General features: G+C 35.5%; 1 protein-coding gene across 5 annotated transcripts in view; it reads left to right on the plus strand.

The window, feature by feature from the left end:
- The window catches only part of Prkdc (protein kinase, DNA-activated, catalytic subunit), a 176,274-nt gene that overhangs the window by 6,608 nt on the left and 143,728 nt on the right, over positions 1-25,938 (plus strand). For all 5 annotated transcript variants that reach the window (XR_007107939.1, XM_047547399.1, XM_047547401.1 and 2 more), the window contains exons 8-21: positions 3,478-3,533; positions 3,618-3,648; positions 4,055-4,212; positions 10,974-11,120; positions 12,545-12,709; positions 13,140-13,308; positions 13,745-13,794; positions 14,353-14,478; positions 16,102-16,254; positions 17,919-18,034; positions 18,334-18,493; positions 19,509-19,595; positions 20,031-20,150; positions 20,548-20,707. Coding sequence is in view for 4 of the 5 variants with exons in the window: in XM_047547399.1 (XP_047403355.1) it covers positions 3,478-3,533; positions 3,618-3,648; positions 4,055-4,212; positions 10,974-11,120; positions 12,545-12,709; positions 13,140-13,308; positions 13,745-13,794; positions 14,353-14,478; positions 16,102-16,254; positions 17,919-18,034; positions 18,334-18,493; positions 19,509-19,595; positions 20,031-20,150; positions 20,548-20,707 (1,698 nt within the window). In the remaining variant the exon portion in view is untranslated. The remainder of the gene's footprint in view (positions 1-3,477; positions 3,534-3,617; positions 3,649-4,054; positions 4,213-10,973; positions 11,121-12,544; positions 12,710-13,139; positions 13,309-13,744; positions 13,795-14,352; positions 14,479-16,101; positions 16,255-17,918; positions 18,035-18,333; positions 18,494-19,508; positions 19,596-20,030; positions 20,151-20,547; positions 20,708-25,938) is intronic.

Genomic DNA, 25,938 nt, shown 5'->3' on the forward strand with positions numbered 1-25,938 from the left:
GAGCCTTTGTGTGTGTGTGTGTGGTGGGGGAGGCTTATTGGCCATTTCCGTATCTTTGGGACTTTTTTTTTTCTTCCTGGTAGTGGGGATTGTGGAGATTGAATCCAGGGGGTGCTTAACCACTGAGCCATATCCCCAGTCCTTTATTTTGAGACAGAGTCTTGCTAAGTTGCTTAGGGTCTTGTTACACTGCTGAGACTGGTCTCAAGCTAAATCCTCCTATCAGCCTTCCAAGTTGCTGGGATTACAGGTGTGAGCTACCTGCCCAGCTATTTCTCTGTCTTTGGAGAAATGTCTGTTCAGATCCTTTGCCCATCTTTTAGGTTAATCAGGTTGTTTGACTTTTTGTTATTAAGTCATAGGAGTTACTCACATAGTTTGGATATCAATTTCTTAGAAGTGATTTTCTAATATTTTCTCCCATCGATTGCCTTTTCACTACTGATTGTTGTCTTTGATGCACAAAAGTTCTTTATTTTGGTTATTTTATTCTGCTTATGCTTTCGGTGTCATATATATGAAATCAAAAAATCAGGTGAGCATACCTGTTTCTGAGTTCTTTGATCTGATGTATTTGACTGTCCCCCTTGCCAGTAGTAAACTGTCTTTTTGACTATAGCTATACAGTAAGCCTTTTTATGTCAAGTTGAGTATATCCTCTCATTTTATTCGTCTTTTGCAAAATAATTTAGTATCATAGAACCTGAGCTTTTCCATTATGAGTTAGAATAAGCTTGTGTCTACAAAAATAAAAAGTAAACAAAATAAAACCCTTGATGCTGTTTTGATAAGCATTGTGTTGAACCTCTGTATCTATTTAGGAAAATTAACACCTTACCTTCACTATGCTGAGTTTTCCAATCCATAAACAGTATATCTCCCCCATATTTTTAGGTCTTTGATTTCTTTCATTAATATTTTGTAATTTTTAGATGCAGTTCTTTTCCTATGATTTTAAGTTCTCTTAAATACACTTTTCTTCATAGCTGTGTTCTTTTGGAGTAATTCAAAACTAAAGGTTTAGAAGATAATCTAACTGATACCATTATAAACTTATGAAATTTCATTTTCTTAGTTTCTTATTCACAGTAACGGGAGTAGAGGGAAGAATAAAGTCACTTTATATTAGGTAGAGGTGAGTGAAGGGAGGGAAAAGAGTATGGGGGAGAGAATAATAGTAGACTGAAACAGACATTATTACCTCATGTGCATGTATGACTGCATGACCCATGTGATTCTTCAATATGTATAATCAGAAGAATGGGAGATTATACTCCATGTATGATCTATCAAAATATATAAATGCATTCTACTGTCATGTACAACTAATTAGAACAAATAAAATAAAAATTTAAAAAAAAGTCTTTTAGGGTAAAAAATTTTGCCTTTAAAACTATTTGCTCTTCCTTGCACGTAAGTTCAAGTTTTTGTACTTCTTTTTGTACTTTTTGTACTTCTGTGTGTTTTGCTTCCTTCAGGTTGAAACATACAAAATTGCTGAAGTATAATTTTTAATCCCTAAAAAAGAAAAATTTCAAGCTAGGCATGGTGGTGCACGACTGTAATCCCAGCAACTCAGGAGGCTGAGGCAGGAGGATCACAAGTTCAAAGCCAGCCACAGCAGATTAGCAAGACACTAAGCAACTCAGTGAGACCCTGTCTCTAAATAAAATACAAAATAGGGCTGGGGATGTGACTCAGTGACCCAATGCCCCATCTCCAGTACCCCTCCCCACAAAAAAAGAATAATTTCATGTTTCATCCTAATATTTCTTCTACTCAAACCTACTTTTTTGTTTTGTTTTGTTTTGTTTTTTGTGATATTGAACCTGTTTCACTTTACCACTGAGCTACATCTCCAAACCTATCTTTTTTGAGACAGGGTCTCAGTAAGTTGCCTGGGCTGGCCTTGAAAGTGTAATCCTGCTGCAGCTTCCTGAGTCCCTGGGATTACAGGTGTGCACCACTGTGCCCAGCTCTACTCAACCCTTACTATTACTTCTTAGCAAGAAAGACTATTGGAGCAACCTGTGTGATATCCCTTCATTTGTCTTCTCCTGTCTTTCCTTTGTTGTGTTGCTCCCACTGTGTCAAGTTATATTAGTCCACTTTGTATTGTTGTGACTTGACAAGAATTTAGAGGCCAGAAAGTTTATTTTGGCTCATGAATTAGACCATGGTTGACTGGGCCTAAGGTGAGACAGAACATCATGGCAGAAGGGCATGGCAGAGGGAAGCTACTCCAATCACGGTGGCCAGGAAAGAGAGAGGAGAAGGAGTTTCAGGGAAGATGAACTACTCCAGTGCATGCTCCCAGTGACCCACCTCCTCCCACCCAGTTAGTCCTTTCAACTAGTATGAACTGATGAGGTTATAACTCATGTTCTAATGATTTAACCTCTGAATATTCCTGTGTTAACACAGTGCTTATTCAGACTTAAAAAGGAAGGAAAATTTGATAGAGGCTGTAATATGGGTAAATCCAGACAACATGCTACATGAAATGTGTCTTTGTGTCTGCATACTGAGTTTACACTGTTACTTTCTGTTTGAATAACTTTTTTTTGCTAGCTAATACCTATTCTTTCAGTCCTATTTCAAGTGTCTGTCTAGCCTTTCTTGAATATGCACAATTGTTTTCAATTCCAGAGTAGTTTTTTTAGTGTCTCTCTTAGGGCATTCTAAAAACAAGTTGTTTTTCTTTGTTAAGGCCTCTCTGACCCCATTCTCCTTCTAGCTCCTATCACATAATCCTCTGAGCCGTCTTCATTTGAAAGACATGAGGTCTTTGCTTCGAAGCAAAGGGTTTTCTGTTTTTGCAGCTATTAGGGTGGAGAAATCAGTGATGAATGAACCACAACTACTGTAGAGCCTCAGTGCATAATTTGGTGCAAGACAAATACAAATAACTGAATGTCATTCAGGCAAGAATAAGAACCTTACATTATAGTTTTATGCCTATTCTGTCTTGCCTTTTAGATCATAATTGTATTAAGGTCAAAGGTCATATTTTATTCACATTTGTAATTCACATAATAATTTGGCATGTATTATGTATGGAGTAAATAACCTGGGGGAATTGGGGGGAAATGTGTTTGGCCTGAAATGAGTTACTTTATTTAATTCTTGAGGCAACCCTAAAAAGAGGGTATAAATATCCCTGAGACTCTGAGAGATTATCTAACAGGCATTCTGTTAGATGAGTTGGATTTTAAACACGTCTTTCTTGTTCCAGATTTTTTTTCTACTTTCCTCTAGTAATAACTGTGTAACGGTAATAAGTTTCATCTCTAGCCAGATCCAGTGTTGGAAGGGATTGCTCCTGAATTCATAAGAGACTTGGGGTTAATGCAGATATCAGCCTGTCTAAAGCAAACCTATTAATTTGCAAAGTTATTGGTAAAGTACATCAGGTAATACTGTAATGATTTGTAATAGGCTTTTTTTTTTTTTTTTTTTTTTTTGTTATTTCCCCAGATCCGAAGACTTCAAGGGAGATTTTTGATTTTGCACTAAAAGCAATTTGTCCTCAGGTAGGATGACTATTGCTCTTCATTCTTTTATGGTTGAGAAGTTCATATATTGATGGTGAATTTTTTTTTTTTTTTCTGAATTAGATTGATCTGAAGAGATATGCTGTCCCCTTGGGTAAGAGTCTATAATTAATAAGGTGTGGTATTTTACATTACTTAGTGAATATCTTGAGTAAGTTTTTACTTAAACTAAATGAAAATGAGTGCTATAACATATGTGATGTTTCATATTATAATTATTATAGGAAGGTTCTGGGAGTTTAGTTTTTATTACACAAACCTGGGATGAGATGGTTATGCTCAGATATGTGATTTTAGTATATATTTATCTTAGGGTGTCTTTTAGAGAATCCATGCTGTTTGATTCTGGCTTTGTTTAAATAAATCCTGATTTAGTAAAATGTACTAAATCTTCATGAACACAGTTTTAACTTTGAAAAATACCTGAAACTTTCTTAGTTGTTTGCTCTGTTCTGGCTTAAGTTGTCCTATTTAAAATATAATGGGTTTTCCTTTTGCAGCTGGACTACGCTTATTTACTTTGCATGCATCTCAATTTAGTACCTGCCTTCTGGAAAACTACATTTCTTTATTTGAAGTACTATCAAAGTGGTGTAGCCATATGAACGTAGAATTGAAGAAAGCTGCATATTCAGCCCTGGAATCCTTTTTGAAACAGGTACTAAAAATTCAACTTTCGTATTAAATTTTTTTTTCACAAAAGAATTAAATTCAAATCTTGTATGTATAAATTTGAAAAATATAAGTCAATCCATTAGCATCTGTAATGTTTAGAGCAGTCTCATAACTGGCAGCTGAACCAAGAGAGCTAGTAAAATACCAATTTTGATCAGGACAGAGAGCCAACATTGAGCCAAGTCTAATGGAGCTAAGATGTGTCAGAGTGGGTCAGAGGAAAGTCTTGGGAGGTTAGGGCTGCTCAAACTGGAGGGTGGGGGGCCAAGGACCCCATCTCTCAGGAGGTGAGGGTTAGCTGCTGTGAGAAGATGGATGTTCGTGTGAGAGATTACTGCAGGATAGGGAAAGCACCTTTGTCCCATTGGGTTTTCCATCTGGATAGGAGGTGGTTGCAGAATTTCATTTGGCAGATCTCGGGTGGCTAAGGGGAAAGTGTTGTGATTGTGGTTCTGATCAGTGATGTCAAGTTTGTCGTGAGCATCCAGAGGCATCTGGAATTCCTGTAGTTTAGGCTAGGTATTAAGGAGCCAGGCTGTTAGGTTGGATCTGTTGAAAGATACTGGAGTCACAAAATTTTGTTTGGAGAACTGTTAAAAATGAATAAATGATAGTAAATTCACAGACTAGTTTATAAAAACCTGTGTGAACTCTGTATAGATGTTATTGGTTTGAGATCCATGGCTTAATATGCAGGAGGGAGAGGAGAGAGAAAGAGCTGCTGTCCTTTGTCTGGGTGTGGCCCAATTCCCACAAAACTGAAATAAGTGTGCTCTGGACCCCTAGTGCTTCCTGCTGTCCCTCTCTACTTAGTGTTCCTTTGCTGTTCTCAACCTGCCCATCAAACTTGTCTGTCTCAAAGTTATTTTTTTATTTTTTGGTACCAGGGATTGAATTCAGGTGCACTTGACCACTGAGCCATATCCCCAGCATTATTTTGTATTTTATTTAGGGACAGGGTCTCACTGAGTTGCTTACTGCCTCACTTTTGCTGAGGAACTCTGGATCCTTTTGCCTCAGCCTCCTGAGCTACTGGGATTACATGCACGTGCCACCATGCCTGACTCAAAGTTATTCTTGATATTAAGGTTGTAGCCTTTCCTGGTTCTCCTCATAAAAATGCCTGTTCTAATTAATTGGCTTATCTTATTTGTTACAGAAAATGAAAGTTTATTTTATTATTATTATTTTGGCTCACATAAATATGTGTGGATCTCAGTAAACATTGACTCTTGAGAGAGAGAATTTCCTATGTTGTTACTAAGATGAATAAGTATGTCCGGACTTTCCTAGGAGTCTGAAGGGATTACACCTGGCAGCATCCCTGAATCCATGCTCCCTAATAATATCTGCATGCCCTAGTAGAGGGTAGGTGGGGAGTGAGCCTTCAGGGTTGACTATTAACTCTCCTTTGGCTGGCCTGTTAGCCTTTAATGAGCTTCACAGAACATGTTCATTGCAGATCTTTGCTAGAGAATTTAATTTCAGATTTTTGCTCCAATTCTTAATAAAAACTTAAATTGAATAGGTGCTATTTAGTTCCACTGAAGATATTTATTCTCCTAATACTGTGTAATTTTTGAAAATGTTAGAGTTTAGAAAACTAAGAAGTTAGGGAACAGTCCTCTCAGTGCTGTCCTTACAGCTGACTTCTGTTGCAAGTTTGGCATTTCCAAAACTACCTTCAAATATGATAATTTGCACTGGGCATGGGAGTACACACCTGTAATCCCAGTGGCTCGGAAGGCTGAGGCAGGAGGATTACAAATTCGGAGCTAGCCTCAGGAACTTAGTAAGGCCCTAAGCAATTTCGAGAGACCCTGTCTCAATATAAGAAAATGGGCTACAGATGTGGCTATGTGGATCAGTAGTTGAACACCCCTGGGTTCAATGCCTGGTACAAAAAAAAAAAAAAAGATTGATAATTTGCTAAAAGGGCTCATAGAACTCAAAGCTTTTAAGTTCACAGTAATGGCTTATTACAGCTAAAGGGCAGAATTTAAAATCAGCTGAAGGAAGACGAACAGTTCAGAGACCAAGAAAGTACCAGGTGTGGAGCTTCTAGTTGTCCTCTTCCTGTGGAGTCAGTACATTGTTACTTTCCTGACACTGATATGTACACAAATCACATGGAGTATCAACTGTGATGCTCATCTGAACTTCAGTGTTCACAGTTTTTATTGCATCATGTTTGCATAAAGAATTGATTGATTGCCCATGTAGTTGATCTCAGTTTCTAGATCACAGGTAACATATGACCCAAAGCCCCCACCCTAAGTCACATTATTACTGTGGCATTTGACCAGCCTCTAGATCATGTTGTTAATTCATCCATTGTGACTTGAGGCCCCCAGATAAAGAAAGACATTCCTACCAGGTATGACATTGTAAGGGTTTGGCGATTATCTCCCACAAGTCAAGGCAAAGATCAGACTTCTTTCTAGGCAAGGTTAAATTCTTTGCTTTATAATCTGAATATTATAAATTTTATCCTTGTATTTGGTTAGAACATCATAAAGTCCTGTTCTTTTATGCATTAAAAAAAAAACAAACGTATCCAAGATACCCTTTGCATTATGTCACTGGTTTTCATGATATTATTAGACAGTCATATGATATTTCTGAGTAAATTTATTTTAAGCTTCCTGTTGCTTATAGCATCCCTTTTATGAAGACTAGTGGACAGAAATTTCTTACACCTCATTACTAGGGAAAACTTTGCTCCTCTGAATATTTGGTTTGTTTTTCTCATGGATATTGAGGCATATAAAATCTTCTCTTTGCTTTGGCTGCTGAGAAATTCAGACTCTAGCAACTATTATTTAAAAAGTCAATGTTGGGATGGGGGTGTAGCTCAGTTGTAGCATGTTTGCCTAGCATGTCCACATGCATGAACTGACAAGTCATTATTGAGGTGTAATTTATATACAGCAGCAGCATGTATGTTAAGTTTATAGTTGTAATTGATAAATATATGTACTCTGTAACCTCTAATTTGTTCAAGACCAAATATTTCCAGTCACTTAGTGTTTTGGTCAGCTTTTTTGTTGCTGTGAACAAAAGACCTGATAAGAACAATTTTAGAGGAGTTAAAGTTTATTTGGTGCTATGGTTTCAGATATCTCAGTCCATAGACAATCAACTCCAGTGCTCTGGTCCGGAAATCAGGCATCACTGCAAAAGAGAGTGGTAGATGAAAGTGGCTGAGGATATGACCTTCAGGCAGCAAAAGAGAGCTCTGCTCTTACCGCAGACAAAATAAATCCCAAGGACAGGCCTCCAGTGATCCACCTCTTCAGTCACATCCTACCTGTCTACAGTTACCACCCAGTTAATCCCTATCAATGGATTAACACACTGATTAGGTTAAAGCTTTCATAACCCAGTCATTTCACCTCTTAACTTTCTTGCATTGTTTCCCAAATGAACTTTTGGGGGACACCTCATAGCTAAACCATAACACTTAGAAAGTTCCCTTGAACCTCTGCATTTTATCCCCATTCCCAAGCTGTAGGCAGCTAGTGCTTTCTGACACCAAAGATTTGTTTTGCCTTTTGTAGAATTTTACATAAGTTTTATAGTGTCTGTTCTTTCACAGTTAACTTGATTTGCTTGGTCAGTGTTTTTTTTGGGGGGTGGGGGTCGGGTACTGAGGATTGAACTCAGGGGCATTTGGCCATTGAACCACATCCTGGCCCTATTTTGTATTTTATTTAGAGACAGGGTCTCAGTGAGTTGCTTAGTGCCTTGCTTTTGCTGAGACTGGCTTTGAACTTGTGATTCTCCTGCCTCAGCCTCTTGAGCCCCTGGGATTACAGCCAGGCACTACAGCACCCCATCTCTGTCAATGTTTTTGAGAGTTTAATTTAACCATATTGTAGCATGTTTCAGTTCATTTTTATTGTTGCATAGTCTTCTAGTGTGTGGGTATAAAGTTGTTTATTCATAGGCATTTGGTTGTTTCTGATTTTGGGTTATTGTGAATAAAACAGCAAAGGCCATTTGTACCCGAGTGTTTAACATTTCTCCATCTCTCTCTCTCTTTTTTTGGGGGGGCAGGGAGGTACTGGAGATTTAACCCAGGGGAGTTTGACCACTAAGCCACATACCCAGCCCTTTTTCAAATTTGTATTTTATTTTTTATTTTGAGATACGGTCTCAGTAATTTGCTTAGGTCCTCACTAAGTTGCTGAGGCTGGTCTCAAACTTGCAACTCTCCTATCTCAGCCTCCCAAACCATTAGGATTACAGGTGTGTACCACTCTGCCCAGTTAACATTTCTCTTAAGTAAAAACTTACAAGTGGCATTGCTGATTCACATGATAGGTATATGTTAAACTTTATAGGAAACTATCAAACTCTTTTCCAGAGTGGTTGCACCATTTTATATTCCTGCCAGTAATGCACAAAAGTTCTAGTTATCCCATGTACTCAGCCATACTGGTATTGTCAGTTTAATTTTAGTTATTTCTAATGGGTACATAATGTTATTGAAGTTTTATTTTGGATTTCTGTGGTGACTGTTGATGTTGACCCTTTTTTTCCTGTGCTTATTAGCTACCTTTTTTTTTTTTTTTTTTTGTATGGGGAATTAAACCAAGGGATGCTTAATCCTATACCACATCTCCATCCCTTCTTATTTTATTTTGAGACAGGATCTCACTAAGTTGCCAAGAGTGACCTCGAACTTGAGATCCTCCTATCTTATCCTTCTGAGTCCCTGAGATACAAGTGTTCTCCACTGTGCCCACCTCCTGTGTCCCATTTAAGAAGGATTTTCTCCTCTATTTTCTTTAGGAAGTTTTGTAATAAATCTGTAGTTTTATTGTTTGCATTTAGGTTTATAATCCATTTGAAATATTTTTGCATATGGTATAAAATAAAGGCTGATGTTGATTTTTCCCCACATTTGTTGGTTCCAGCACCAGTTATGTAAAAGACTAATTTCTCCCATTGGCTTACCCTGACACCTCAGTCAAAAATTAATTGACCAAGGTAGGTGCAGTATGGTATACACCTGTAATCCTAGCTACTTAGAGTGGTAGAGGTAAGAGAGGATCATAAGTTCCAGATCAGCCTGAGTAACTTAGCAAGACTGTCTCAAAATAAGTAAAAAGGACTGGGATGCAGTTCATTGGTAAAGAACCCTGAGTTGAATCCCCGGTAACACACACACAAAAATCAATTGACCATATATGTGTGGACTTATTTCTGGACTCTCTAGTTTGTTCCATTCATTTTTATGTTTGTCCTTAAATCAGCACATCACTATCTTGATTACTCTAGCTTCATGCTATCTTATTTTCCATTATTATTCTTGCTATTATAGGTGCATCTTTAAATTTAATTTCTGTGGGGGAGAAATTTTTCTTTTTTCATTTAATAGCTTTATATAAATTTCTTATGAAAACTCTTGCAGGTTAGTTGCACAAAAAAAAAAAAAAAAAAAAAAAAAAAAAGACACAGAGTTCCAAGAATAATGTGCAAATCTTCCAAAATCCCACTACCAACAAAAAAAGATCACCATTTTGGTGACTCCATTCTTATTTTGTCTTCCTCCCTCCTTTTCCCTTTCCCCTCTCTTTTCCTCTTTATGACATAAAGGAATAGTATTATTCATAATTTTGCAATCTTAAGATTTTTCACTGTAGTATGTTCTGATAGCACACTGAGATTTGCATGATTAATTTTAATGATAGTATAATAGAGCATTGTTTTATATGCCATAATATTTTATTCTATCCTGTCTTGGTAAATATTTTCAAATCTTTGCTGTAACAGGCAGAAAATAATTGACTAAAAATGCAATGAAAGGACATTTGCTAAAAATGCAATGATAAAAAATTAGTAACTCTTTAAATGGTTAAATATTACAATAAATTCAGGAAATGAAAAACTTTTGAAATTAAGACTTATTTAGTTCTTGAGAAACATGTTCATGGTATGTTTTGTGAAAGGAAATTTTGAAGCATTATGTCTGTGATACTCCATTCTTCTAAAATGAATGGAGAATAAAGACCTGAGAAGGACAAATGCTGAGACCTGATGGCTGTGGGTAGAATTAGGGATTGTATTGGTAGGTTGGTGATGGAAGGTGGATACTTTTTCCCTTTGTTAATTATCTCAATTCTTTCTAATCTTATTTTAGACAGTCTTTGTCCTGAAACTAGGAAAGCTCTTTCTATTACCTGTGTTTTTGCATTTAGGCCATTGTTGCTTAGTTGGTAGATTGTCATCTATTTGCTTCTCAAAGCACTTTTCTTTCCCCTTCCCTCACTTCATTTAAGCTTTATAATTTGTAGCTCATTTTTTATAAAATTGAGATTCCTTGTCTTTCTGATTGTACGTCGTAATTCGTGTTTGTTATGACTCCTGAATTTTCTGGCCACTAGGCCTGATAGTTTTCATTCACACTCTGGATGACATGTGTTCCAGTGACTACTCTCTGCTTCATCAAAACCTGTATTTTATATATGTACAAATTACTTCCTATATTTCCCTCTTTTAGTTCATTTCTTTAGGAAGAATACTTCACATACAATATATCATTATTTAAGAGACTGTCTTTTCTGAACTTAATGGAGACTATAAGCATATAGAAGCAAAGAGTCTTATGAGTAAAAGTAATTAGAACTCTAATAATATGTAAACAGTATACAAACAGTTTCAGGTTTTTCATATTTGTGTAGATTCCTTTGTTTTGCTATTAAATATTTCTAAAGAGTAAACATCATGTAATTACAGGTTTCTTTTATGGTGGCAAAAGATGCAGAGAAGCATAAGAGTAAGTTGCAGTACTTTATGGAACAATTCTATGGAATCATCAGAAACACAGATTCGAACAACAAGGAGTTATCCATTGCTATCCGTGGATATGGACTCTTTGCGGGAGTATGGCTCATTAATTTATTCTTTGTTTCACTTGAGTGTTTAAAGGAGAGTGTCTCATACTTGTGACAATGTTATTGTCATTTATTTTATTAATGATTAAGAACTTTTTCAATGTTTACTATGTAATAGAGTTCTTTAATACATGTTATCTCAGATCCTTATAACTCTTCTGTAAGCTGAGGTTTATTTTATGCATGAGGAAACCGATACTCAGAGAAATTCACTTGTCAAAGGAGACACAGAATTGATAAAGTCTGAAGACCAAAAGCCAGTATTTTTCTCCTGTGCTGAATTTTCCCTTACTTAAAAAGTAAAATTGTAGTTGATTTCACTAAAAGTTTTAGAAAGAGAAGTTCCTGTCAAAAAAGAGACATAAGTTCTTAAGAATATTAATAGTAACTCCTGTAATCTCAGGGATTAGGGAGGCTGAGGCAGGAGGTTTGCAAATTTAAGGTGAGTCTCAGCAACTTTTTGAGACCGTATCTCAGAAGGACTGGGGACGTAGTTCAGTGGTAAAGTGTCCTTGGTTTCAATTCCTAGCACCAAGGGAGGAAAAATAACCCTATTTTTCTCTTTTAGTGGATCTCTGTAACTTCTACTTTATAAATAACTTTCTGCCTCTTTTCCTACAACTCAGTCCATCAGTATCTGCTCTCTCTTTTTATTCTTCATCTCCATTTGTCCATCATCTTCTGTAAGTATTGTTAGGGCAGAAGAAACAGTAATGAGAAGGCTCAGAAGTAAGATAACATGGAATTTTCCACTTTATGCATCACTGTAATCAACTTCCAGATTGTTCACTGTGGCTAGAGATGTTTGTGATGTAGTGAGAACATGATGGAGAAGAAAAAAGGGAGAGGATTCTAAAAAGAGCCAGTCAGATCCTTGAGGAATCTGGACTAGATTCAGAAGTGTAAAGAAGGCTTTGAAAAATTGGAAGTCAGGTAGTTGCATTATAAGATTTGTGAGTTTAAAAAGAAGGCTGAGGGCCGGGGATATAGCTCAGTTGGTAGAGTGCTTGCCTTGCAAGCACAAGGCCCTGGGTTCAAATCCCCAGCACCGCAACAAAACAAAAAAAAGGTTTTGCTCAGTGTGGAGCATGATATAGTAGTGTATTCTGGACGTTTATTTAAGTCTTGTCTTCCTGGGGTTGCCTAACTTCTTGAGGTCATTGACTACATGGGACCCACTATCTAAACAGTGCCTAGAACATAGTTAATCAAAAAATGTTCTGTGTATGAATAACTAGAGTGTGATCACAGCTTATTGTAAGAAGCATCTTTATAAGATACTATGTTTTATATATAGTAAACATAATTTGCTGCTATCAGTTTATAATAACATGGCTTAAAATGACACCTTAAGTAACTTTGTTTTGACATGACTAAGCATGATAAAAGACTTACATTTTGCTTTTCCTAAAGCCTTGCAAGGTTATAAATGCAAAAGATGTTGACTTCATGTATGTTGAGCTCATTCAGCGCTGCAAGCAGATGTTCCTCACTCAGACAGACACTGTCGATGACCATGTTTATCAGATGCCCAGTTTCCTCCAGTCTATTGCAAGTGTCTTGCTTTACCTTGATGCAGTAAGTAAAATAGTTATAAACTGAACACAGTTTTAGATATTTAATCTTGTTTCTTCAAATAATTTGATGGAGGCATATGGTAGGCACTGTTGTGGTCAACATGACATTTTAAATTAGTATTTTTTATTAATAGACTTCCCATTGTGTAACTTGATTTCTCATCCAGAGAAAATAAAAGTATGTGTTACTTTTTCTATTCTTCTAAAAAAGTGAAGAATCACTGGTTGTGATAATTGTGCCTTAGATATCATTCAGATAAATTTACTCTTAATTTCTTTTAGGCAGTCACAATAATAAACATTAAACTTGGCAGATAAGTTTTCATTTATCTAAAATACGCTTAATGCAGCTCTAATTGCTTTGGATATTGTATTATTCATATATTTTTTTTCTCTCCTGTAACTTGTAGTTTGCTTTCCTTTTCTGGTAGGTTCCTGAGGTGTATACCCCAGTTCTGGAACATCTCATTGTGGTACAAATAGACTGTTTCCCACAATATAGTCCAAAAATGCAGTCAGTGTGTTGTAAAGCTATAGTGAAAGTTTTCCTAGCCTTAGCAGAAAAAGGACCAGTTCTCTGGAATTGTATTAGTACCGTGGGTAAGTTTGCCATTTACTCTTGTTCTTATGATGATGAATAATGAATACTTAACATATTAATTAACATCTCCCAAATTCTTTTGTATCAGCCTGGGTATGTAACTCAGTGGTAGGGAGCTTACTTAGTATGCATGAGCCCCTGGGTTCAATCCCAGCACTGCAGAAAAATATATAAATAAATAAATAATAAGGATTATTTTGTATCTTTAATGCCTTTTAGAAAATTCCTAAAATTTTGGTGGGTCAAAATCTTTTTTTTCCCCTCATACTTAGTTTCTAAATTTAATAGTTCAAATTTTGAAAACTAAAGATGGTAACAAGTTTAGGAAAGAAATTAAGAGGTGAAATTACAATGATTTTTGTTTTTATTGACTATTTGGTTGTATTTTTCAGTATTCATAAAAATGAATAAAAATTTTCTTTTTTCTTTATTCAGTGCATCAGGGTTTAATCAGAATATGTTCTAAACCAGTGATCCTTCAAAAGGTAAATTCTGAATCTAAGGTTTCAAAAATAAGTCTTTTATCACTTAAGTTAGAAATGTTGCTGTAGTTTTAGTATGTACATATTTAAAAAATGGACATAATACCTATTTGTGTGAGGTAAATGTATTTCTCATAAGATATGAAATTCCTTAAGTATAACTTTACTGTTATATATTTTTACAAGGAAGAAATGTTTTTTTTCTCTTGGAACTCTAGGATAAAATATTAAGATGTATTATGGGAGACATGTCTTAGTTACTAAAAGTTATAGGAAATAGGATGAGATGAAAGAATGAACTGTGTAAGAAAGAGAAATGAACGATTTTGTCATATATCTGGTGGATAATATGTCAAAATAGTTTTTGGTTTTAGTCACAGAAAAATCATCCTTTTTTTCAGCTTTTTATTATACTTTCAAAATATTCTTCCTCAATCTGGTTGTAGTCTCCTCCTGGTTGCAGTTTTAGTTAAGAAAAGTCTGAAAATCAGCAAGTTCTGGCAGCCAAGCTGCTTTTGTGAGTAAATCAGTCAATATTGGCATGTTTTCTTCCTGTCCCAGGGTGCTGAGTCTGAATCCAAAGACCATCGTGCCTCAGGGGAAGTTAGAACTGGCAAATGGAAAGTGCCCACGTATAAAGACTATGTGGATCTTTTTAGACATCTCTTGAACTGTGACCAGATGATGGTAAAATTTATAATTTTAAAGCCATGAAAGTACCCCAGTTTCTTTCTTTCCATAATTATTGACTAAAGATTTGTTTCAGAATTATGTTGTAATAACTTGGAAAAGTTTTAAAAAAATACTTGGAGTATTCTTTTTTTTTTTTTTTTTTTTTTTGTGGTACTGGGGATTGAACTCAGGGCCTTGTGCTTGCAAGGCAAGCACTCTACCAGCTGAGCTATCTCCCCAGCCCTAAATACTTGGAGTATTGAAGATAATTAAAAATTAAAGTGAGACTAGAAGCCTGGGTATGGGGTACACTCCTGTAATCTCACCTAGGCTAAGGCAGGAGAATTACAAGTTTGAGGCCAGCCTGGGCAAAATAAAATAAAAAGGCCTGGGGTGTAGCTTAGTGGTTGGGGGACTTGCCTACAATGTTTAAAGCCCTGCATTCAATCCCTAATACTGTAAGGGGAGGAAAAAAAAGTGAGACTAGGAAAACAGTTAATTGAAAGGAGCACAAATGTAGACCTCTTTCAAATTAATTACTGTAGCTAAGTCCTTGTTTTAGCTTTTTGTAGCAGGATAGTGTAGCTAATAGCAAATTGTCCTTATTATCAGGTCCACCATCTTAGGCAACAAAAAATATAACAGTATTATCACCAGACAAGAACTATTCCTTCTCCCCTGACTCCTTTTTTTTTTTTTTGGTGCTGGAGATTGAACCCAGGGCCTCATGCATGATAACCACATGCTCTACCATTGAACTACACCTCCAGCTCTCTTTATTTGCTGAAGAGAAAGATAAATCCAATTGATTTAATAGGTGTGAAGGTGATTAGTGCACAATTACTATTTATCTAAATTATATTAGAATAATATCTCCTGCCTAATATTGTTCTGGAAGATATTTCTTCAGTTTCTATGTTAAACTTGGTTGGCTAGTGTTTTAATATATACATTGACAAAGCATTGATACCCTAGGACAAGCAAGTTTTGTCAAAAGACAAAAATCTTAGATTTTTTAAGTTTTTTTCTTACTGAGTTTAAATAGTATAGCAGTTATTAATTTTATCCAGAATATTGTATGTGATCTTAGATAGCCCTGTATTTGGAGGTTAAATTCCAAAGAATATTTAAGTATAGGCAGAGAATTGGAATATAATTTTGAAATGGTAAAATAGCTTTACTTTTAAAGAAATGATAGATTATACTTTTCAATTTATTGTGAGGCTGGGTATCTACTTACTTATTATGCATTACGTGTATATACACAAACATAAATAGCGTTTATGTTTCTTACATTTGTGTGTTTATGCACATATACACACAAGTTGTTAGGGTAAATATTTTGACAGTTTGGTCTAAATCTTCTCATTCATTGCTATGTACAGAGTATTTGGTACATAACTATGTAAGTTATATTATCTGACTAATATGTTGCTGTTGTAATGATTTGAAAAGGTTTTAGAAGCTTGAAAACTTCAAGTAAATCTGCCACATTTTACATATCACTGGTTCCATAATACCTAAAAGTACAAGAACCTATGTATGTATCTTTTAAAAACTATCCTAATGCTTATAAAATACTCATCGTAAATATTTCTTTGTACAGATTTTGAAGATTTTTTTTTTCTTTATTTAAAGGATTTTATTTTAGCAGATGAGACATTTCTCTTTGTGAATTTTTCCATTCAAAATCTGAATCGTTTACTCTATGATGAATTTATAAAATCTGTTTTGAAGATTATGGAGAAATTGGATCTTACACTAGAAAAACAGACTGTTTGGGAACAAGAGGTTAGAAATTTTGTCAATAATATTGCATCACTTTATATCAATTTTCTTTGCGTGTAAATATTCAGGAGATAATAGCACATCTTTAGGGGATTGAAGAAAATTGATTTAATTGGGATTATTATATGCCATTGATACTTTAGAAGTTGGATATAGACTTAATGTATAGAAAATGTTATCAATGGATTATTCAAAAACTATGTTTTTAATATGTTAAAACTTTTTTTTTTTAATTTATTAGGCTTATTTCTCATTTTGTTAGAAGGGACTTTTTGCAGTAGGAAGGGGAACCTGGGGTTTCCTTGTTTATTGTTAAGAAAACTCCAGCCTGGGGCAGAAAATTTCAAATTTGCTCTTGAGATATTAGAATACAGGTTATAGGCAGAAGATACCCAGGTATCCTAACCTGGAAAATAGGTAAATTTTTGTTTGAAGCTGCTAGCTCAGAGCTGCCCTGTTCTTTTCTGAAGTGTCTGTAGTGAAAGCATACCACAGGAATGAATGAGCAAGTATGAAAGGGCTAGAGGTTTCAGTGGAAAACTCGGTAGTTTGCTTTTGATCATAATGATGATTTTAGACTTAGTTGTACTTGTTAGAGTTCTTGTATATGCTTCCATTGTAGTTGTGAAGTTACATTAAGAAGTGATGAGATAATGGAGAGAATATGCAGAGGGGAAAAAGTGTAAGCAATAAGACCATTGCAATATTGGCTGTGTTGTCCTTGTAATGTGCTGTTTTTTAATGTTAGGTGATAGGAATACCAATGTGAGTTGAATTGTGCTATGTGCTTGTCTAAGACAATTTCATTAAAAAAAAAAAAAAAAACTCTCCAAAAGGAATTTCCTGGAACTGTGTCATCTAACATAGGTGCATTTTAGAACACTTCCTTCTTGTCTTTACTGTCTTCTCTTTCTCTGTTGTCCACCCTTTTTGCCTGTGTCAGCAGCAGGTCATCTGTCACCTCTGTCATAGCTAGTCTCCAGACCTTTGTAGGTTCTGGCTCCATGTTTATAACCTTTGTTTAACATTAGAATTTGAATATACAAATTGTATTTGATAACATAGATTTGGTAACACAAACATAATATGTTTAAAACTAAACTTAATGTACTCTCCCCCAACTCAAAATCATATTTTTCATTTGTCTCTCTTATTGCTACACATTATTATTCTTTTTCACAGTTGGAAACCTCCAAGTTATTATTAATACTTTCTACCTTTTGCAGTTCTTCCTCCATCAAAGTATTACTGCTAGCTTTTTAAAGAAATTCTGCCCCTATTTTTTTTCTCCCATTCTTTCATCACTTCTGTGATTTCTTTGGTTTACTGTTGCTTCAAGTCCTGTCATTTCTCTCTGACTGCAAGCTCTTAAGAACTCATTTCTGCCTTTATCATTTTTGCATTCTTTCCTCATAGCATCAGGTCTAGGTCAGGAAGATTGGAAAGTTGTTTGTTGAATGATGTGTGATCCAATGGTACAATGTTTGATACAATTTATTTATTTATTTATTTATTTTTTTATTGTAAACAAATGGGATACATGTTGTTTCTCTGTTTGTACATGGCGTAAAGGCATACCATTTGTGTAATCATAAATTTACATAGGGTAATGTTGTTTGATTCATTCTGCCATTTTTTTCCCTTCTCCGATACAATTTATTTTTAAGGATGGAAATGAGGCTACTGGTGTTTGGGTGATCCCGACTTCAGATCCAGTTGCTAACTTGCATCCTGCTAAACCTAAAGATTTTTCAGCTTTCATTAACCTGGTGGAATTGTGCAGGTATTTTATAAAATTTTAATTATTTAAGAGTGAAAATTATTACTTATTGAGTATAATGTAGGAAATACCCTTGTATAAATATAAGAAATAAAATAGTATGAGGACTTAAGTCTAAAATCATTTATATATAGACCTTTAAAATATAAATGAGTCTTTTAAAAAATCTTCAGGTAGTGTAAAAAAGAATGTACTTAATATTATATAATACAATTATAATTTTCATATCCCATGCATTTTTAAAACTATAAAAATTAGTAGGATAAAAATTTCTACTTTAAGCATTTAATTTGTTTTTACAGAGAGATTCTCCCTGAGAAACAAATAAAATTTTTTGAACCATGGGTGTATTCATTTGCATATGAATTAATTTTGCAGTCTACACGGTTGCCACTCATCAGTGGTTTCTACAAATTGCTTACTATTACAGTGAAAAATGCCAAGAAAATAAAATATTTTGAGGTAAGATTTTTAGAAAATATGAATTATTCTTGTGTTTCCATTCTTTTTTTCCTTTGATTGTGTGAGTATATAATGCATTATGAAATATGTGATTATGTCATGCAGTCTTAAAATCTACTTAATTTTATGTATGTTTGTGTTTGTGTGTATGCCTATATTTTTTGTTATTGTTTTTCTGGTACTGGGGATTGAAACCAGGGATGCTGTACCACTGAGTTCCACCCTTTTTTAAAAATATTTTTATTTTGAGATAGGGTCTTATTAATATTTGCCAAGGCTGACCTTGACCTTGTGACCTCCTGCCTCAGACTCCTTAGTCACTGGGATTATAGGTGTGTGCTACCATGTCTGACTTTATTATATATTTTTAAAAGTTTCTCAACACCATATAAAAATAAATAAAACAGAGGTATTGTGTCCATTAAAAAAAAAAAAGTTGGTATGTGAGTGTCAGTTGGATGACTCTCTTTGAAAAGTTAGTGGCATTTTCTGCTTTGATTTTTAAGCACCGGCTAATTTATTTAAGATTTGAATTGTGGTCATTATTTGTAAGTCGTGGACTTTCTCCATACTTAGCTAATCAGAAACTCTGTGGGAAAGGGTAAGTGATATGTGCTGCAGTTCATCCAGATAATCTCAGTGCCTACTGAGTTTTGAGAATGACTATAATAGCATCCCTAAGGCTCCATTTAGTCATATAAGTAGTCTGCTTTTGTAATTGCAGGGGAAGCAGGTCTCTCAGAGCATAGAAATATCTTATTGGAAGATGGAAGGGGAAATGGACTTAGTCATGCCAATGACCTTTGGCCAGTTATTCAGCTTCTCTCTTCCTGCTCTATTTCTGACTGGTCTTTGCCTGGAAATGCTCTCTTAGCTGTCTCTCTTTCTTTCCACACTGAACTTTGGTAAAGTGGAATGGATTCCACCCTCTGGAGGAAGGTTGGGAACTGCTGGATTAGGATATAATATGTCCTAATTCTTGGTTAGTGTACTAATTTGCTATTTTATTTGACAGGGAGTTAGTCCAAAGAGTCTGAAACACTCTCCTGAGGATCCAGAAAAGTATTCGTGCTTTGCTTTATTTGCAAAATTTGGTAAAGAGGTAATTTTTATGCAATTTATCATAGTGTTTCATAGGTTATTTTTAAATGAATGTGTAGTGAAAAAATTCTAGTGATCAAAAGTGATAATTTTTTTAAAAAATTGGTTTGCTAAATTCACACTGGAAGTTAAGTTCTTTAAAAAAACTAACACAGCAAATCATTGTGCTTCAAAAGTACCTTGAATTCCCTTAAAATAATTCAGCTGAATCATGACGACTCAAATTAAAATATTCCTTAGTTTTTCCATGTAGAAGGAATTGAGTCTTTCAGTAAATTATCTTGGAGATCAGTGGTTAGTTTGTAAGTGAACATGCTCATGTCAAATAAAATATGTACTCATTCTTTGTATTTGAAAATAGGGTGAAGGTTTTTAAATTGATTTTCAAATTGTAGGCTCTATTCAGATATTTAATATTGTCTTCCTTCTCATTAAGGTATCAGTTAAAATGAAACAATACAAAGATGAACTTTTGGCCTCCTGTTTGACCTTTGTTCTGTCCCTGCCACATGACATCATTGAACTTGACTTTAGAGCCTACGTCCCCGCATTGCAGGTAGATGAATTTTCTTGAGCAAACCCACCTCTTCTTTGCTATTATTTTTCCTAAAGAGCATGGAGATACCAAGGATCTCCAGGCAGGATGCATGCATGGCTCAGTCTCTGCCACTTTCTAGCTGTGGGGCTCTGGAAACCTGACATGGCCTCTCGGAGCCTCCTTTGCAGGTGAATGTGAGAATTACACCTTGCCTGTGTTGGAAGTCTTTAGACTCGTGCTATTTGTTTTCCTCATGGTGACCTGGAACTCCACCCACATACCTCCAGCAATATCTGAGCTTCAGTGATAGAAGGGCTTATTACATAGAAAGCACAATTAACTGGTTTTTTTTTTTTTTTTTTTCTTTAAATCTTAAATTCACCATGTTTATCTTTACCATGTTTGGATTGACTAGATGGCATTCAAACTGGGTCTGAGCTATCCCCCACTGGCTGAAGTAGGTCTGAATGCTCTTGAAGAATGGTCAGTTTGCATCCAAAAGCATGTAATTCAGCCATATTACAAAGATATTCTTCCCTGCCTTGATGGATTCCTGAAGACTTCCACCTTATCAGGTAAGGTTTAAAAATATTGGAATGTGCATTGTGATTAAAATGACAGTGTGATAACTAAGTAGGACTGTTTGTATTTTTTGAAACTTTAAAAATTTGAACCCAACATGTTCATAACGTGTTTTTAATTCCCCAGTCATCTTAATATAATTGCAACAGTATTGTTGCAACAGGAAATGTAATCAAGGCATTAATACTATTTTTCATTTTGTCTGATTATATCTTACTAAGATTTATAAAATTTTCAGGGACAGAAACTCTTCGTAGCTCCTGCCTTGCAAAGAATTTTTGAATAAATCAATCAAGAATTAAAAATATCAGAAGCTGGGTGTAGTGGCATACACGTGTAATTCCAGTGACTTGGGTGGCTAAGACAGAATTGCAAGTTCAAGGCCAGCCTCAGAAACTTAGTGAAGCTCTGTCTCACAGTAAAATTAAAAGGGCTAAGAATGTAACTCAGTAGTAGAGCACTTACCTTGCATATATGAGGCCCTGAGTTTGATCCCCAGTACTGCCAAAAAAGAAAGAAAGAAAATCAAATAGTAATTTTGTGTTTTTACCTCATTTTGCTGGATTATTATTGCTTTTTAAAATATAACTGATGAAGCTAAGAATTGAAGGGAAAAAAAGTCATCAGAGAAGAAATAGGTTTAGGAAAAGATTTTTTAAAAAAATCATCTGACCAGGCAAAAAATATTACTGATTTGGGATTGTAGTAGTAATAGTCAGGAGGCTGGATTTACTTAAATGAGAATGAAAATGAATATCAGGTGCAAGCAAAAAGAAAAATTCAGTTGGGAGAAAGACTGTGAAGTATTTCAGTTGTGAAGAAAGACTGTAAAAATTTAATTTTACAATCATCAGAGTGGAAATCAAGTGTTAATTTGTCAAGTTTTACTATATAAACCATTATTTTATTGTTAAATGTTATTGTCTTGGAAACATTAAATGGAAGTTATCTGAAAGATTTCAATCACTATCTAGTTGAAACATCCTCAAATATATATGCAGAATTCTTGAAAGAAGTCTGAATTTTAGAAGATTTTTATATAAATGTGAGTCTTATTTTAGGGACAAAAAGTTCATAGTAATCTCTATAGTTTAGGCTTTTTTTTTAATATAATATCTTTATTATTTTTATGTGGTGCTGAGGATTGAACCTAGTGCCTTACATATTCGAGGCTAGCCCTCTACCACTGAGCCACAGCCCAGCCACCTAGGCTTTTAAAATGCATTTTATATAAAGGAGTGCTACTGTTTGAGTAGTTCACAAATATTCATACACTTTAAACAATGAATATATGACATTTCTTCTATCATACTGTCACTGGATTCTATTAATGTAGAATCTAGGTTTGTTTGGATCATTTTCTTCCCTTGTTTATTCATGTATCTTCCCCTGTAGCAGTGCAGATCTGGGGTATTGCAGTTTCCTCCCTGTAGGTTTATAGTGGCCCTATAGGTTTCCAAAACCTTTTCTTTAAGGGGGAGATCAACATTAGCAGTGCCCAGTTCAGACAGTATGCAATCTGAAACCAAATAGCCCCTACGAGGACGTTAACAATATTGTCATAATAAACAGAATGAGTTCATTATTATCTTCAGTATTACAAATAGATTTGCAATAAGGTCTACAGTTTCTAATGGAGGACAAAGAGGATGCGGAGGGGTGTAGGATGTAGCTGTTAATGTGATAAGAAAAGAATATATAGAAGTTCTAGATCATAGAAAGAGTGAGATTGTAATCAAAAGAAGTCAGTTGTTAGCATGGGAAAAGGGAGAAAGAGACTCTGAGGAAACAGGTAAACAAAAGGAAAAGAGAGCGAGAAAAATAAAGAAATAAAAACTTAAAATTTTTCAATAAGGAGAAAAAAGAAAATCTATACTATAATAGTCATATAGTATTCAAACCTCCCAGTCTTCAGCAGCCTGATGTATGAGAGGTACCTGGCAATGAGCTTCCAGTCTCCAGCAGCATTCTCAGGATGGGAATTGCCCCACCTAAAGATGGGAGCTACCGCTTCCAGAATAATCCAAGATGGCCACTCTGGCTTCCAAATGTGTTGGCAAATGGGGAGCTGCAGCTCTGAGTGTGGGTGTGGTCAGCTGGAGGTCCTGAAGGCAGGGTGCAGTCAGTCGGTCTGGGGTCCTGGTGGCGGGGAGCAGTCAGTTGATGTGAGGGCCCCAGAGGCAGGGAGTGATCGGTTGGGCTGAGGGATCCTGGAGACAGGACTCAGTCAGTCCCTGAATATATGAAATAGCAAAAATCTTTGTAGTATTTTTATTTGCTGTTTTGCATTTGATTTTGTTAATTTACTCATTGAAAAGATTTATGTTTTAGATTAATATCAAGTTGCTGATTGTTTCAAAGGCTCTATTGATAAATGTGTGTATTCTAAATCATTTGATGATAGAAGCAGAGGAAGCAAAATTAACAAAATACATGATGTTCAAGGCAACCACTACTTTTAGTTCTTTTTATTTGATGTATCTAATTTCCAGAACAGTTGCGTGAACAGTAAAAAGAACTGCTGTGTACTTTACCCAGATTCCCCAATTTTTAAACCAGTTATTCAGATTTTGTACCATTTGCATTATCATTGTATATACTTTCTATATGATGTGTGATTTCGTGTGTGTGTGTATATATTTATACATGACTTTTTTTGTGAATTCTTTGTAAGGCACAGGCATCATGGATCTTTACACTTCAGTGTCCCATTGTGTACTTCTTAAGAGCCAGGACTTCCTTTTACATAATTATAATAGTGTTATCAAAATCAGGAAAAATAACATGGATACATACTCTTCTAATCTGTAGTCCATATGTAGTTTTTTCCATTTGTTCCATTAGTTTCTTTTATAACTATATTTTTCCTGGTCCAGTATCCATTGTATAATTGTGTATTGCATTTGGTTGTCGATACACTTCAGCCTCCTTTAATGTAGGTTAGTTTTTTTTTTAACTTTTCTTAGTTCTCATGACTTTGACATTTTCAAAGGTATAGGCCAGTTATTTTATATAATGACCTTTATTGTGGGTTTATCTGATGTTTCTCATGATGAGATTCAGGACATGTCTTTATGGCAGAAACACTCAGAACTGATGCTGGGTCCTCTCCAGGGCACATGATGGCAGTTCATGTCTAGTCTGATCATTTGGTCAGCATGGTCTGCTTCATCTTTTTCTAATTTTAGAGTTATTATTTGTCCTTCTAATGAGTCAGTTATTTGAGACCCTCTCCTTCTCCTCTTACTGAAATGTTTGGTTCTGCAGCCTTTAAGTGACCCAGGTGAAGATAAGGATTGGGCATGGGGAGGCCATGGTGCTTCCATGTAGAGATTCCCCAAGGGGTGGCTGGCATAGGGTCAGAGCCCAAGCAGGGTGGGGACCCTCATATGTTGAAACACTCAGATGGGTTTTGGGATATAGGTGGGGGATGAGGGCAATGGAGGTGTTAGTTTTGTTATTTATAGGGGATTAAATAAATAAATAAATGCATTGAGGATAATGGAAGCTAGATTTCTCACTGTTGAAGAAGGGAGCTATAAATACATAAAGAGAGAAACTAGAATGAACCCTGCAGTGTTGGGTTACAAGTGAATGATTCAGTGTGAACTAATCCTCCTCTCTCCCTCACCCTTTCCTTCTCCCTCTGTGCCCTTTCCACACAGTTACATATATACATTTAGATGTGGATGCATATAAGTAAATGTAGAATTAGAGACAAAAGTGTTTGTGTGTATAATGTATGCATACATTCTAACTCTGTTCACTGAAAAGGCCTGTAAGTACCTTAGTAGTAATGAGCCAACTGACACTCAGGTTGTGACTTCTCAAATGTCATCTTCCAGTAAAAGAAACTGTTGCTACTTGATTTCAGCCTGGGGCTGGGAAAATTCTGGAACATCTGAAAAACAAGAAGTGTTCAAAAAATGATGGGGGAAATAAAATGTCACAGGCAAAATTGGGAATAATTTTTTTTTTTTATTGTAAACAAATGGGATACATGTTGTTTCTCTGTTTGTACATGGCGTAAAGGCATACCATTTGTGTAATCATAAATTTACATAGGGTAATGTTGTTTGATTCATTCTGTTATTTTTTCCCTTCCCCCCCACCCCTCCCACCCCTCTTTTCCCTCTATACAGTTCTTCCTTCCTCCATTCTTGCCCCCCTCCCTAACCCTAACTCTAACCCTAACACTAACCCCTCCCACCAAAATTGGGAATAATTTGAGCATCAAAACAAATACATTTTAGAAACATTATAATCAGTTTAATCAAATTGGAAGCAGTGTGTATAAAGAAACAAAATGAGTGTATTGAAAGTTTCAGTGTTTTCTATTACTATGTAATGAATTATAAACATAGTTTAAAATAGTATCCATTTATTATTTCATAGTTGTCCATCAGAACAACTGGGGTCTCATAAGGCTGAAATTGAGATATTGGTGGAGTGGATACTATTAAGTCCTACCTGGAAACTCAGGATAAGAATCAACCTCTACACTCATTTAGGTTGTTGGTAGAATTCAGTTCCATAGCATTTGAGAACTGAGGTTCTCTTTTTCTTGCTGACTTGGTATTTCTCAGCTCCCAGAGGCCTTAAATTCTGCCTACTACACATGGTTTTAAAGTACCTTACCCAAAGTACATGTTAATAACCAAGTGTGACAATGATGGCCTTAACATTGGAGACATGTGGCAGACTCCTTAGCCCACTGGCCAGCAATGAGACAAAGTGGCATGTACCTCTAAATGTGGCTTGCTGAAGAAACACTCTGCCAAAGACACATGGCCCATATCTCCTTTTTCAGACAGGTGAGGTCAACATAAAACTAAGAAAATACTTCTGGTAATATACTGAATCTATGCTGTTTTGGCAGATTACACAGAAAGTAAAAATTGACTTTTCATGTTATAGCTGAAGTTTTTGCTCACTGAACTGAAGAAGGAAGGAAACTTTTCAAGTTAGAGTGACTTTTTAGTAAAAGTTAACTTATCTTTTCTCAGACTCAGGTGTTTCCAAGTTTTTGTCCTTTGTGATGCCCTATCATATTCTGGAATACATGACAAAACTAAAGCAGCAATTTTCTCAAAGAATCTGTGAGATCAGAACTGCTTCTTGGTGCCAGGTGTGGTGGTGCACGCCTGTAATCCCAGAGGCTTGGGAGGCTGAGGCAGGAGGATTGCAAGTCCAAAGCCAGCCTCAGTGATGGCAAGGCACTAAG

This window comes from Sciurus carolinensis, chromosome 1 (genome assembly GCF_902686445.1).
Source record: "Sciurus carolinensis chromosome 1, mSciCar1.2, whole genome shotgun sequence".
Classification (NCBI taxonomy): Eukaryota; Metazoa; Chordata; class Mammalia; order Rodentia; family Sciuridae; genus Sciurus; species Sciurus carolinensis.